We start from the raw sequence: 14,550 nt of genomic DNA, 5'->3' as shown, positions 1-14,550 counted from the left end.
GCAGCCTTTTATTTATTAATAAACGCCTCACAGCAGCAGCAGCAGCAGTAAAAGTGCTGAATAATAATCATAAAAAATAATCAGCTCTAAAATTCCACCTTAATAAAAATAGAATTAGAAATGAATAACTGAACATCATTAAAACCTGTTATGAATTATGTAATAACTGACGAACGGTATTTACCGTAACAGAGTAAATATATATAGATATAAATACATCCTCTTATTAACAGGAAGAAAAAAAATGAACTGCAGCTTTTCATGTCGTAGAAACGTGCGAAGTCTGAATCGTGCCATTTTGCTGCATCTTTACTTTTATTATTAAGCACTAACATCGGAGACTCCTAAAATACATCCTCCTGTTTCATCCTATCCAATATATAACACTTCCATCGGATCATTTCCTGCTCATTACAAAAATAACCTTGAGAATCAGTGCAGTAATTAAAAAATAAAATCAGACTTTCAGCTCCCACTACTTTAGTGGGAAGAGGTTGACCCTGTGAGGATCTAGAGATGTATCTAGAGATGTATCAGCTCCATGAAGATTTCAGACTTTCTTAAAGGAGATGCCAACTACGTGTGGTTTTTGAGGACAACCTCCTCATCATCAATACACAATTGTCAGACTGTATATTTATAATCACACCCTCCAGTGTCACCCAAATGAGGATGAGGTTCACTTTTGAGTCTGGTTCCTCTCAAGGTTTCTTCCTCTTCCATGTAAGGGAGTTTTTCCTCCACACAGTCACCTCAGACTTGCTCATTAAGGATAAACACAAAACACATTTAACTAGAAGTCTAATATTAAATTAATCTTGAATTGAACAGATTTAAAAGTTTGACAATGCCGTATACAAACAGAAGTCATATTTATGCAATAATCCACTGCCACAAGATACCTGGTGTGTAACTTTATTGAAAGTTAAGTGAGTGGTACACAGAACATTCAGAGCTCTTACATCTTACAGTAACACTTTAAATAGCAAGTAATTCATTGTACAGACGTATACCACGTGTGCATCCGTTTTTATTGTTCTACCTATAGATAAAGCATCAGTCGTTTTTTTTTTCATGATAGAGTTCAATAAATATCTATAAGATATTATGGAAAACGGACTTAGGTTTTCGTAAGCTGAGTGGTTCTTAAAGTTGACATCAGTTCAATTTCATTTTATCTTTATTTCACGAATTAAAAAGTTTTTCGTTTAAGTCTAAAAATGTACGGTTACATGTCGATCCAATGGTTGCTGCATCTGCAATCTGAAAACAGGCCAAGTTTGGTAAATCCCTGAACATGCTGTAAAGAAGAAGAGGGAGAGAAAAAAACAAAAACAAATAAACAAAAAAAAAAAAAACTTTCAAGTATCAAAGTTTGGTGAATAATGAAGGGGAAAAAAAAAACATGGGATGATTTAGGGGAATAAAAAAAAAAAAAAAAAGCAGGAGAGAGAGAAGGCTGTTGAACTCTTCTTCCACATGGCTTTCCTTAGCGATTAAACCATGTTTAACAGGCTTGTTTATTTTTTCCGACCCAGACTCGAGCACCATGTAAAGGTTGGAGATATCTGCCTGTTTGAAGGTGGGATTTGATTCGACTCAGCGCTCTAAACCCATGGCTAAAGAGGTAGAAACGAACTGCCGGCATAATACCTTAGTCGCGACGATTACAGTCGAGGGATCTTTGTAACAATCGAGGGAGCGTATATTGCAACGGCTCATGACACTGAGCACAAAGTGCATTTCTGTGCTTGTGTTGTGTTACAGCAGCAGGAAACAAGGCTTTCGCGAATACATGGTCTTCGAAAGCAAAAGAAAAGAAAAAAGAAAAAAACAAAAAGCGAGCACAATCGTGGCACTAATACCATTTCCTAGGTGTTTGTAGTAAACCATAGTGTGCATTAATGGTGAAGGTGTAGGGATCGAACTGTGGTGTGGAATGCGGGGAATGAAGAAAAAGGTTTGTAAAAAAGGGGGGAAAAAAGAAGAAAAACAAAAACAAACCAACCAACACAGTATGAGTGACGACATTGGGTTCGAGAGGGAGTAGAAATGGAGCGGGCACAAAGCATGATGTTAAATTAGACCCTTAAGGCTTTGGCTGGTTTGTCAGTCAGCCTCTTCTTCAGACTCTTCTTCCTCAGCTGTCTCCAACCAGGTCAACCACTGGTTCACCTAAACAAGAGACCATACATGACATTAATAATAATAATAATAATAATAATAATAATAATAATAATAATAACAACTCTAAAAAAACAATTACTCTGCACAGGGCAAAGGAGCCATTTTAACTAACTAACTAACTAACTAACTAACTAACTAAATAAATAAATAAAAAATAATAATAATAAAAAAAAAAGCTACAAGCTACGAATAAGGCTTATATATTAAATTGGTTCAAAGTGTCTTTCAGTGAAATTGGGATGAATATTTACAGGCATGTTCATTTATTTTTAAACTAGATATTAAAAATAAATAAACCTAAGAGCAGACTAGAACAAGGTAGATATCTTACAATACAAAATGTTTTCTAAAAGCCACCACATATTTAAATGAAAGCTTGTTTAGAAAATCGTGTTGTAGCAGGTGCCAAAAGCCAATACCTGGAACAACGCTTTCCCTTTGCCAGGAAACTCTTGACTAATATCTTCTTTCCATGCAAGGAAGGCTTCTTCTTCAATTATTTCCATATCGTAAAAGTTGACAAAGTAGCGCAGCAACATTCCTGTGAGGAAGAAAAATAAATAAAAAGGCACCGGTTATTTGCATTTATTTCTACAATCGCTGAAAAGAAACGGAAGAGACAGGAAGCGTCGGTTGCAGACCTTTGGGGAAAGCCTTGGCATTGCAGTGCACTTGCAGCGCGTACAGAGCGCTGACCTGCAGCTCCACGTGATCGTGCAGGAACTTGTGCATCACTGGTTTGAAAGCGAACAGCAGCTGTTTCTCCTGGTCCAGCTGTTCTTTCGAAGGCGAGGACAGCTGCTCGTCGGTTTCGTTCAAAAACACCTCGTGGAAAATGTACTGCAAAAAGCTGATGGGAGAAAATCACAGAGGTTTAAGCCATCAAGTCCATATATTAAGGTTATGTTTTATCTGTTAGGAGACATTTTAAAATGTTGACGGTCTTCTCTCCAAGTGGCTTACAAAGACTATTCGCTCAACAACCTTGGTTTGTTCCTCTTTCTTGAAGATGATTTTAAAAAAAAAAAAAAAAAAAAAAAAAAACTGCAGCTTGTCATGTTCCAAGTCAGACAGGATTAAAATGTACATTGGGGCCCTGAGATAAATCCATATTTTACATGGAGGTTAGCCATTTCTGCATTTTACTTCATCCTCCTCCGAGAAAATTAGAGCCGTAACCGACACATTTACAGTTGCTTCTGGAGCTGAAATGAAAACTAGTGCTTCATTGACAAACAGTTGATTATATAACCACAGGATACAAAACCTCCTCCTGTGATCATTTTACTTGCTCTCCCCAACATGAGGTTTTAAAACAGAGGGAACTATTTATTACTGCTGTTTCCATGATAAACAAATCCAATCCCGGTAGGATGTTAATAACCGAGAAGCACGATATCCTCAGTACTGATGACGCTGCTGTACGAACGCGAGATAAAAATCGTTATCAGGAGCAAAGTAAAGTAGTCACCTGGTCATCAGAATGTTGACGAACCCCTTATCGGTGTGAAGTTTGAGTGAGATGTTGTCTTTAATCCACTTGTAGATGGTCTGGGGTGCTGGGTCTGCTTTGATCTGCTTCAGCAGCTCCTTTTCCAGTTTCATGAGCGGGAACAGGAAGCTGAGACCCTTCCCCTCCAAAATCTCCAACATACGGTCTTTGTTTTGGTCAATTTCTGTGCACACACACAGGACGTCATATCAATAATCTAACAGGTAAAACATTGAAGGAGCAAAACCTTCACATGAACACACAGATATGTACCTGGCAGCATCTTCTGCATGTTGACCTTGCTCTGCTGGAACAGGTCAGTGAGCCACTCCTTATCCTTTAGCTTGGCCGTTTGTTGCAGGCAAAGCAAGAAGAGAGGGAAGTGTATACCGTTCTCTAGAGGATGGGCCAAGTCTGTGATGCTCATGAGGTCAGCGATGATGGCGCGTGCAGCAAACTGTGCCAGATAGGACTTCACCAGGGGAATGTCGCCCTCGAGCGTCGGACACTGGTCCAAAACGATAAGGAAAGCCTGTGGTAATGTACACAAACGCCAACGTTAATATATACAGGAGACCGAATACGGAGAGGATGACGTGATGTGACGTTCATAAAAATCACACCTGTATGAAGTTATCCCCAGTGATGAGGCCCTCGGTGCGTAGAGCATGGAACAGACTGCTGACATGCTCTTTATCTTCATCTGAACTGTCCAGTGAGCACACAATCATCTTACTCAACATCTCTGGCAGGAAGTGTTTAGGTGCCCTCATCTCTCTCACCCCGTTCACGGCGTCGCTGATTTTCTTGGTGCTCAGATACTCTTTAGCAACAGTCTCCTACGACACGAAGAGACGACAGATGAAGTGTTTAAGACGAGGTCTAGACCGGATATTCTATTACAGCATTCAAGAATCATAGCAAAAGGGTTGCTTTCTTCCCAAAACCAGGACACCAAAGTTCCTGTACCAGAGTAACAGTTTGATGAAAAAGAAGTGACGATTTGTGATTAGATACGTACGGTCATCTTGAGCAGCTCCTCTTTGGCAGGAGGTGGCTTCTTGGTCGTCTTCTGAGGTTTCTCCTGAATGGGAGGTGGATTTGACTTCAGGCCGAGCTGTGGAGGCTGAAAATATGAGAAGAGGTTAAAAAAGATAAACACAACACTTCTTAACTGTGGAAATATCTGGAGTTGAGGATTATGGGGAAGAATAGCACCTGTCCAAGTGGTGGAGTGGATGTGCGTGGAGCCTGAGCGCTGGGAGGAATCATGTTGGGAATCTGCGGCTGCAGCTTTGGCACTTGAGATTTGTTCAGAAGAAATGACTGAGCCGGTCTCAGGCTAATCTGTGTTGACAGGAGGAGAAAAAGAAAAAAAAGAATGATGTTGACATTTAGTGCTTTTGTAAACAAACGTTTGTACTGCAGATTAATCGACTTTAGACGTTTTTTTTTTTTTTTTTACCTCATCAGCATTAAGTCCTTTCTTGCTGAAACGTGGCGGCAGGTCCTTGGACTGAGCTTGCTGCTGATTCTGGTTCTGGAAAAGCGGATTCTGCACCTTTGGAAACAAAGTAATGATTCAAAACAACAACCCAAACAACATGCATCATGATCAAGTCAATGCAGATTAAGAGATTCGTTGGTACCTGATTGGGTTTCATGAAAGGTTTGTCAAACTGAGTCTGAGGAGCAGGAGCGATGTGGCCACTGTGGCCATTGAAGAGCGGGTTTGTGCGATGGCGCCCCATGGTGGGGGAATACCGGTCTTGAATAACCCCAGGTCCAGTTCCAATCCCACAGCCTGAAATTAGACAGAAAGAAATGTTATATTTAAACCCCTATCAACATACGAAGTGTTCTGTAGTCTACATGAACTCAGCACCAGCCAGTTTGCATACCTTATCATGCAATGTTGAGGTCTAACTACAAACTAAACAGTAGCTCACAGTGTAGTCTAGTTACATTTATATTAATGCACTACAGTAACAGTCTATTTACAAGGAAATGTGTGGCTGACATTCTACGTCGATCTAATTTATTTTATTAAGTCTTTATGTAAAAGACTAATACCTGTACTAATACCTGTACTATACAAGGACAAAGATGTAACTATCTATTCTTTCATATATCAATATCAATGCTGTAGCAGTCAGAGAGAAATCCATGACAAGGTTTCCCCAAATGAAGTTGTTCAGGACATAAAAGGTTTATGCTTTATCATCATCATCATCATCATCACTTAAAACCATTTAAAAAAGGAAACGAAGATGTGATGGTGGAAAGGAATGACCGGTTTAGCTGCATTAATGTAAGCAACAACAGGAACCTGTTTCCCCAGACACTCCAGGGCGGTAAACACAAGTACAGCATGTGTTAAAAAAAAAAAAGAATATATTATATATATATATATATATATATATATATATATATATATATATATATATATATATATATATATATATATATATATATATATATAAATAAATAAATAAATCTGTCAGCAGATCACTTTGGATTAGGAATAAAAACTGTAGCACACCAACATTGGAATGGTAACAGCAACTCCTTGTTGATTACTTTCCTAGAACTCCACACCCTAAAGTGTTGTACTTTTTACACAGCAATCAATTAGCATTACAGATGCATCACAAAGACTCTGGGAAAAGAGTTAAACTGATGCCAAATGAGTAAATTTCAAGACAGTCTTGGACACGGTTTGAGGAGCATTATTTTTTTAACAAAACTCTAAACTCAACGTTGATAAAGCCCTAAAAGCACCAAAGATGGGTGGAATCAAAACTCAGTTAATTGCTAATCTTGGTTCGTGTTTAGGTCGACGTCACTGCATAGCTCATGAATTCTCGGAGAGAGATGCCTCATCACAAACATGCACGTTTCATTAAGAAGTCAGGAGAGAAGTTAAAAAGCTAAATATTAAGGCTTACGGTAAGAACCAAAAAAAAAAAAGGGGGGGGGGGGAGAGGGAGGAGAGGCGCAGAGTGCCAATACCAGAGATAGATGAAAGAAAGGCTCTTAAGTGCTTCAACTTTATATTTCCGTGTTACATCTTTTTAATGAACCCGAGAGATATTAGAAACCAGATAAACACATGAGAGAACATGTAGAGAGGATCAGAGTGTACCTGGCATTTGTCCAAACATATCAGCCAATCCCCCGAGAACCTCCCTGTATAGTCGTGCTGGCAAGAAGGGGTTATCTTGAAAGAAGTCTGTCCTCATTCCTGGGGTCATAGCTGGAATAAACACACCCAAATCCTGAAACAAAGAGAGAAAATGATTCACAGGATATTAAAAAAAAAAAAAAAAAAAAAAAACTTTTAAAAGAAATTAGAGACGTATAAAAAGGAACACAAACCTTCACTGCATCCTGACGGATCTGGTTGATGGTCTTAGGTCCGTTGTCGTTGAAAGCTTTCCGAGGCACCCAGTTGTTCTCTCGCAACTCTGAGGTATCTTGCAGCAGGAAACGAATCCTTGCAGGCAAGTCCTTGTTGTTCATTAAGGATCGCATGCGGCTAAAGTACTGATCCATTAAAGACTGAGAGAAAAAAAAAGAAGATTTTCGCAGTTATGAGGTAGAAAAAGAAGCAAAACCACAACACAGAGTAGCCCAACCTGCATTATTGATCCCTTTTGCTTTAAAATGACACTTTTTTTTTTTACCTTTGCTTTCTCATGATCAAGTCTAGGCCCCACAGTCCTCATTATCTGACAGAGGCACTCCAAATCCTCCCCCATATCTTTAAGTTGGACCCTCTTCTTCTTTTCCAGAAGCTAAAAACACAGCAGGAAAAAACAAAAACATGTTATCACAAGTTCATCACCAGTGTGAACAATTTCAACAACGTGAATGAAATCACTTCATCAATAAACTTACTGTTTTGATGCACCTATGAAGGATAGACTCATGAATGAGATCGAGCTTGCCAAGCTCCCCAATGAACTTGATGTTGCCCAGCATCTTGATCTTAGCGATGGCACGCTGCTCCTCCTCTTCAGAGGTAAGAGGGCCATCACTTTTGTCATAAACTGAAAGAGAGAGCAGTATTTACACTGCAAGATACACTGCAATTTTGACAGACACGTATTGTGTCTCCGTATTTTATGGGTCCATAGTGTTAAATCGATTCTGATTTTCCTCTCCAACAAACAAAAACTTACGATCAACATTTCTGGTGCGGTTTTCAAATTCATCTTGAAGCTTTGAGATCAGAAGTCTCCTGAAAGTCTGAAATAAGAACAGATTCGTTAAATACACAGAGTAACAAGTTCACAAACCTTCACAAGTACTATTAAATAGGTGCACTTACAGTGCTCTGCTTTTGTGATGACTGGATTTCAGATGGTTGGTTATCAAAGTTCGGAGCATCCTCTGCCAAACGCAGACATAGCTGAGCATATAGCGAGCTATACTTGGGCTCTTCGAGGGCTTTGTCTACAATCTGTTGGGAAGAAAATCCCAAATAAGAGATACGTTTTGACTGTTTATTAAACAATCAGTGATGAGGGATAGAAACACTGACCAGCAAGATGACTCCTTTGAGGACAAGCTTTGAATCCACACCCACATTCAGAAGCTCAAGGCATAGCTTGTCAAACTTTTCAGGGGTCAGTTTATTGAGTATGCTGGGGAGGGAAATAAATAAATAAATAAAATAATTACACAAATCAGTCAAATAACTAATTATACAATAAATTCTTGGAGAAGGTTTAGAAAGCTCAGAGACATACCATCTCACTTTTCTGAAGATTGCATCGTGGTGTTCTTTTTCGTTTGAGGAGTTGGCATCTCGTCTAGTGCTTCGTGAAGGAACCCATCTCTGAACGCTAGGCCCTGGGGTTTTCCCCAGGAGCTCGCTGGAAGAGAAAATATTAAAATCAATACATTTACTTCCTATGTTTATACCACAGTGCTGTTGGATTCTTGCTTCTGACTGGTTTTTAAACAGCAGTTCTGGCAGTAGATTTAATTATTACTGCACTTGATATAAAATGGATCAGTGCTTTGTAACAGCTGGGGGTTCGTGTTGTAACTAAACTTGCCTAAATAGGAACATGACAAACTTATTATCCGTCTTTATGTCAATAGCTTTTGTAACACAAGCAAAAAACAGGAACTACAGATGTAGTAAGCAACTGTTACTATAAAAGGTTAAAACGTACATGTTTGTTCTTTAATAATAATAATAAAAAAGGTGGTCTTCAAAATGCTGCAGCATAACGGGAATAAAGCACTTCAGAATGTGCTCCCCAACAAAAACTCATGTCTATGAGAGTTTTATGCCGTTAAACCTGACAACTCTTTTTTTTTAAAATGACATGAAGTGATATGCACCTGTTGCCGACAGTCGTGGGATAGTGCTGAGATGCACCCCGACCTCCTCCTCCTCCTCCCGAAGAAGCACTGCAAAACCAAATACACAATTCACAGCATTAGGATAGAAGATAGTCATAAGCTGTTCGGCATAATGACACAAAATCCACGTATGAAGCTTGTCGGAGAAATCATATAGTGCCGAAGTCACCTGAAACGAGAAGCGCCCCCCTCTGCAACCACACTCTCCACTTTGGCGGCTTGACAACGAAAGACACTCAAAAAGAATAAATGTTGAAAGGGTGGGGTGGAGAAACACGATCTGGAAAAGAATTAAAGAGACAGAATGTGACAAAACAACTGGCTGGTTGAGGTTTTTTTTTCTTTTCTTTTCTTTCCTTGCCCAAGCAGCTGATCAATACAGAAAACATCAGAACAATTGTACGTTTATTTATAGTCAGTCAATAGGTTCTTCAGGATATTTTTCCCCCCTAAATCACTTTACAATCTCAAATGATCTGAGGTCTAAATGCACAGAAAGAAGAAACTATATACATTGTAAACTACATTAACATAATCTTAATAATATTCGACCAGTTATGATAAGATGTGTTTATCTGATCTACATTTTATCACAAGGCCTCTCGGGTCCAGACAAAGAGTCCTGCCCTGTTGTAGCTCAGTCGTTAGGAGGAAGAGAAAAAAAAAAAATCAGGAAATAAATTAAGACTTCAGGGTACAGACACTCGAGAAAGATTGCCTACGTGACGTACTGGATGTTACACAACATGTGTGTGCGTGTAAAATATTACAAAAACACAAACAAAAGCAGTGAACACGACGGCCGGCCTTTGGTTAGCTCATTAGCTTCCTCCCCACAACAAGCTACAAGCTAACAGGATGTTTATTGTCTTGACTGAGCAGTTAGCTAACGTACATATGTTTTAATGAAATAAACAGTCAATTAAAAAATGTGGTCTTTTTAAATAAAGAAAGAAAAAAAAAACGTTTAATCAGATAAACATGTAAGTCTTGTAGGTAATAAAAGTTGTTACACTATTGTGAGTTAGCTTACAGCTGATCAAGAGGCTAAAGCTAGCCGCCATTTTCTTCTTAAAAACACAGAAACGTGCGAATAATGTCATTTTATTTCAGGACAAGACACGAATTTGTCTCATAACCTCGAGTGAAAATGAAACACCGCGAATAATTTGTGAAAAAAAAAAAGTTTTTAATTCGCTTTTTTTTTTAGTTTAGTTTTTTTTTCAGAGCTAACGGCCATTTCACAACCGTGCGCGTGCGCTAAACACAACTAGCAAGTGTGTATATAATATTAAAAAAAAACATAACGGGAAAATATTTACCTTTTCTAAAAGACCTTCAGCTTTGTCGTGGTTCTGTTTTCAAAGGAGAGAAAAAAAATAGACAGGAAAGAAAAACTCGTTGTTGAAACGTTAACTAGTTATCACTGAGAAAAGCTAAGCTAAGCTAGGCTAAGCTAAGCTAAGGCTAACGTTCAAGTTAACGATGCTAATGCTAACTTCACCGGTAAGGAGGACACCGTGCACCATCTGTGACTTGACGTCAGCGATAGGCGCAATTTTATTCGCCAAAGCTACCAAACGTGCTGGTGCCTTTGTCGTCATCATCAAGCTTGTTCAGGGCGACATAGTGGGCGGTTCTTCTACCGTATTATAACACTAATAAATAAGATTTAACGTGGAAATATTAACATATCATTTGCAAACCTACTACATCCATTTATGATGTCCTCCCCACTAAGTTGTTAAAAGAGGCAATGCATGTTCTTGGCCCTAGCATTCTTTTAATTATCAACAGTAGCCTACAATTTGGCATAGTACCACTTGAGTTCAAACGGGTCATTATTGAGCCAGTGCTAAAAAAGCCTAACTTGGATAGTCAAGATCTCAAAACCTTTAGGCCGATTTCGAAACTCCCCTTTAGGAGTAAGATTTTAGAAAAAGTTGTCCACATCTTCCAATCAGGTTTCAGGAGAAACCATAGTACTGAAACAGCATTGATAAGAGTAGTAAATGACATTTTAATGGGAAGAGATTCTGGTGATGATGTTGGTATTAATGATGTGGCCTTGAAGTGGTTTGGTTCCTACCTATGGGACAGAAAATGTTCAGTTAAGATTGGAGATTGTCTTTCTGACACTGTGGATGTTTTGTGGGGGGTCCCTCAGGGATCTATTCTTGGACCGATCTTGTTTTCTCTGTATTTGTTGCCTCTGGGGTCTATTTTCAGACGCCACAATATTAATTACCACATCTATGCAGATGATTTGCAATTATATTTTTCTTTGGACAAGCGTGCTGCATGGGACAGTTTCAACATATGCTTAAATGAAGTGAAGGTATGGCTTGCGAACAATTTTCTGCAATTAAATGAAAATAAAACGGAGATTATGGTTTTTGGAAACAAACAGTCTACGGGAAATCTGTTTGTGAGTGAGGATTTTGCTCCCACCGTAAATGGTTATGTTAGGAACCTGGGTGTCATCTTTGACACAGAATTTTGTTTTGATCAACAAGTAAATGCTGTCGTGAAATCATCCTTTTATCAGTTAAGTATGTTTTCTAAGCTGAAATCTAATCTTTCCAGAAAAGATTTGGAATCTGTTGTTCATGCTTTTATTTATACGAGGTTGGACTATTGTAATGTCCTATATCTGGGTCTGAATGCATCTATTATAGCTCGCCTTCAGTATGTTCTGCTGTTGCTAGGCTTTTAACTGGCACTAAGAAGAGGGATCACATAACACCTGTGTTAATTTCTTTACATTGGCTTCCGGTTTTATATAGAATAGAATAGAATATAAGGTCCTGATCACTGTGTATAAGGCCTTGCATCGACAGGCTCCTGACTACATCAAAGCTATGTTGAGCCCATACAAAACGTCTCGCTGTTTGAGATCCGATGAGCAAACGTTGCTGAATGTTCCGTGAACACGGTTGAGGAGGAGTGGAGATCATGCATTCTCCGTGGCAGCTCCTGTGTTATGGAACGGGCTACCGCTGTCTTTGAAATTGGCTCCCACTTTGGATAGTTTTAAAGGACAATTAAAGACTTTCCTTTTTTCTAAGGCTTTTGCTGTATGATTGATATGTTTTTCCCGTGATACTGTGTATGGCTATTTTTGTACCTTTATTTTATTGTTAGTTTGATGTGTTTTTATTATTATACTTTTTATGTCTTATATAATGACTTTTACCATGTAAAGCACTTTGGTCCATTGTTATGGTGTTGAAAGTGCTATACAAATAAATTTTGATTGATTGATTGATTGATCGAAATTCTCAAATATCTTGTCCGATCGGTCAGAAATCGATGGGATGTGAACGTTTCATGGTGGTTTAGATTACTTTTATGAATAAAAAGTTCTAATCTAGATATTTATATTTGTGGCTTTGTAGTTAAATATATTTTTAAGTCTCTGCACAAAATTGAATGCAGTGCAATCTCATAACATGATCACGGTTGTGGGATGTGGTTGACATTCACTGATTTCAATCCCAGTTTGCCATGTGGTTGACAAAATCAGTTTCAATCCCATGTCCATTAAAGCTGCCACTTCTGGGCCCCTGAGCGAGGCCCTTAAGTCACCCTGGATAAACAGCGTAAATGTAAATGATCACCAAATCTGCTAAAGGCGGCAGAGCGTTTTTAGCGTATTTAGCTCCCAAACTTTCCTGATTGTGTTTGGGGCTCAGACACACTTTCCCAGTTTAAATGTAGATTAAAGACATATCTCTTTAGTCAGGCGTACACATAATACATCCCATAATATTGTACATCTGATGTAATACATCAGACCAAATGCACATTATCATTCAGTGGTTGCTAATATTATGAACAGCAGCTACGCTAATTCTTCTCCACTGCTTCTCTCTTTCTACCCATCCCGAGGCATCCAGACATTGTACCACCTCTGATTGTCTTCCGTGCGATGCAGATTTTGGACCTCCACTGAGATGAGGCTGACTGTGAGGATCCTGAGGCACCTAGAGATCTATGAACTCCAGTTGGACTCTGCGATACTTAAGAGGAGATGCCGACTCCATGTGGTCTTTTGCATCAATACAACATTTGTCAGTCTGTATATTTATAATCACACCCTCCAGTGTCACCCATATGAGGATGAGATTCCCCTTTGAGTCTGGTTCCTCTCAAGGTTCCTTCCTTTACTATCTAAGGGAGTTTTTCCTCACCACAGCCACCTCAGTCACCTCGGGCTTGCTCATTGGGGATAAATACAAACACATTTAAATATATCTAATATTAATCTTGAATTTTGTAATATATTAATTTTTATATTATTCTTTATAATAACCTTTTGTTCTATGTTTGTTCTGTAAAGCTCCTTTGAGAAAATGTCAATTGTGAAAAGCGCAATACAAATAAATTTGAATCGCATTGAATTGAATCACCAGATGGCACCACAGACCATTCAATCATCTTCAGTCACCTCTTTATTCTGGTCAGCGTTGCGGTAACCTGGGGACAATGGGAGTGCGGCTGGGTGAAAAGGATGCAAGGGTGGATTACTGAACAGGTCTAGCAGACACAGGCACAGGCAGAGAAGTTATAAAGTCATTCTTAATAAATACCCAGAGACAACAGGGTCAAAAGTCTCCCTGAAGAACCAAAGGAACAGCCTACACATTACCTGTGAAAATGTCAAAAGCTAGAAACTATTATTATGTGTTTTTACTCTGTGTACATACGCATTCTGTCCAGAATTTAAAAATGAGTCCAGGGTTAGAATGACTAAAAACTAAGGCCCTCTTCTGTGTCCATGCCCAGGGGCCCATTTTCTCATAACTTGTTCTTGCCTGAATGGGACTGTATACACACATTAACACACTCATCCACACCTATTCCTTTTTAAGTAGCCGGTCCACTAACTAGTGTGATTTTGGGAGGTAGGACCCTCATCAGAAACCAGTAGGAAACTTACAGGATACAGGAAGAAACTCTGTGAAACTCTGAACAGAGAGTAACCTGAGCTCAGGATTGAACGGCAAATGAGTTAAAGCCAATCATTTGATCAGAAAAGCAGAGCTTCCTCTCCAAGTGTATGAATTTTGTTAAGATACCCGATGGATCCACTTCAGTGCCTTGCCGTAGAGATATAAACACACTCTTTTCTGGTCCAGTGGTTTCACAATCACCAGGCGGTACTTCTGCACCCACTCTCGAAAATTGTTTCGAAAGCAGATTCCTGGATCTGTCGGCTTGAACCACGTCATCCCTTGTTGCTCACGCAGCCCAGACTTGCCCTAACAACTTCTTGTAAAGGTACGTGTTGGCTCATCAACAATTTGTCCTGATGCTCTAAAACTCCCTTACTTTTTTTTAAGGATTTATGAATATTAAGCAAACTTCCGTTTTATTTACCATTTAGAGTCTTACCAGAAAAAACAAAGAAGGTTTTTGCAACCTTTTCTCATTTTATTGCAAAGGAACAAGGAAAACTAGAACGTACATTTCCTGAAGAAAATGTGAAT

General features: G+C 38.9%; 1 protein-coding gene across 1 annotated transcript; it reads right to left on the bottom strand.

The window, feature by feature from the left end:
* Positions 1-901: 901 nt before the first annotated feature.
* LOC132855750 (eukaryotic translation initiation factor 4 gamma 2-like) lies at positions 902-14,292 on the bottom strand. The gene is made up of 22 exons (XM_060884981.1): positions 14,140-14,292; positions 13,651-13,709; positions 9,228-9,338; positions 9,038-9,106; positions 8,434-8,559; positions 8,226-8,328; positions 8,013-8,144; positions 7,864-7,930; positions 7,580-7,731; positions 7,366-7,476; positions 7,058-7,240; positions 6,825-6,957; positions 5,329-5,483; positions 5,145-5,240; positions 4,898-5,026; positions 4,701-4,805; positions 4,303-4,518; positions 3,953-4,211; positions 3,659-3,863; positions 2,829-3,037; positions 2,607-2,728; positions 902-2,175 (listed from the first exon to the last, which is right to left on the bottom strand). Exons 1-22 carry the CDS (start codon positions 14,290-14,292, stop codon positions 2,110-2,112), a joined length of 2,961 nt encoding a protein of 986 aa, XP_060740964.1. The 3' UTR covers positions 902-2,109.
* Positions 14,293-14,550: the final 258 nt, after the last annotated feature.

The sequence above is a fragment of the Tachysurus vachellii genome, chromosome 1 (genome assembly GCF_030014155.1).
Source record: "Tachysurus vachellii isolate PV-2020 chromosome 1, HZAU_Pvac_v1, whole genome shotgun sequence".
Lineage (NCBI taxonomy): Eukaryota > Metazoa > Chordata > Actinopteri > Siluriformes > Bagridae > Tachysurus > Tachysurus vachellii.
This window is presented reverse-complemented; position numbering and strand designations above follow the sequence as displayed.

Bases quoted from the DNA above. Each gene is read 5' to 3' on its own strand.
- LOC132855750 (XM_060884981.1), bottom strand. From the start codon at position 14,292: ATGACGTGGTTCAAGCCGACAGATCCAGGAATCTGCTTTCGAAACAAT. The intron at 9,107-9,227 runs GTGACTTCGGCA...TTGGTTTTGCAG, and splicing joins GGGGGCGCTTCTCGTTTCAG to TGCTTCTTCGGGAGGAGGAG. The intron at 4,212-4,302 runs GTGTGATTTTTA...ACATTACCACAG, and splicing joins CTGGGGATAACTTCATACAG to GCTTTCCTTATCGTTTTGGA.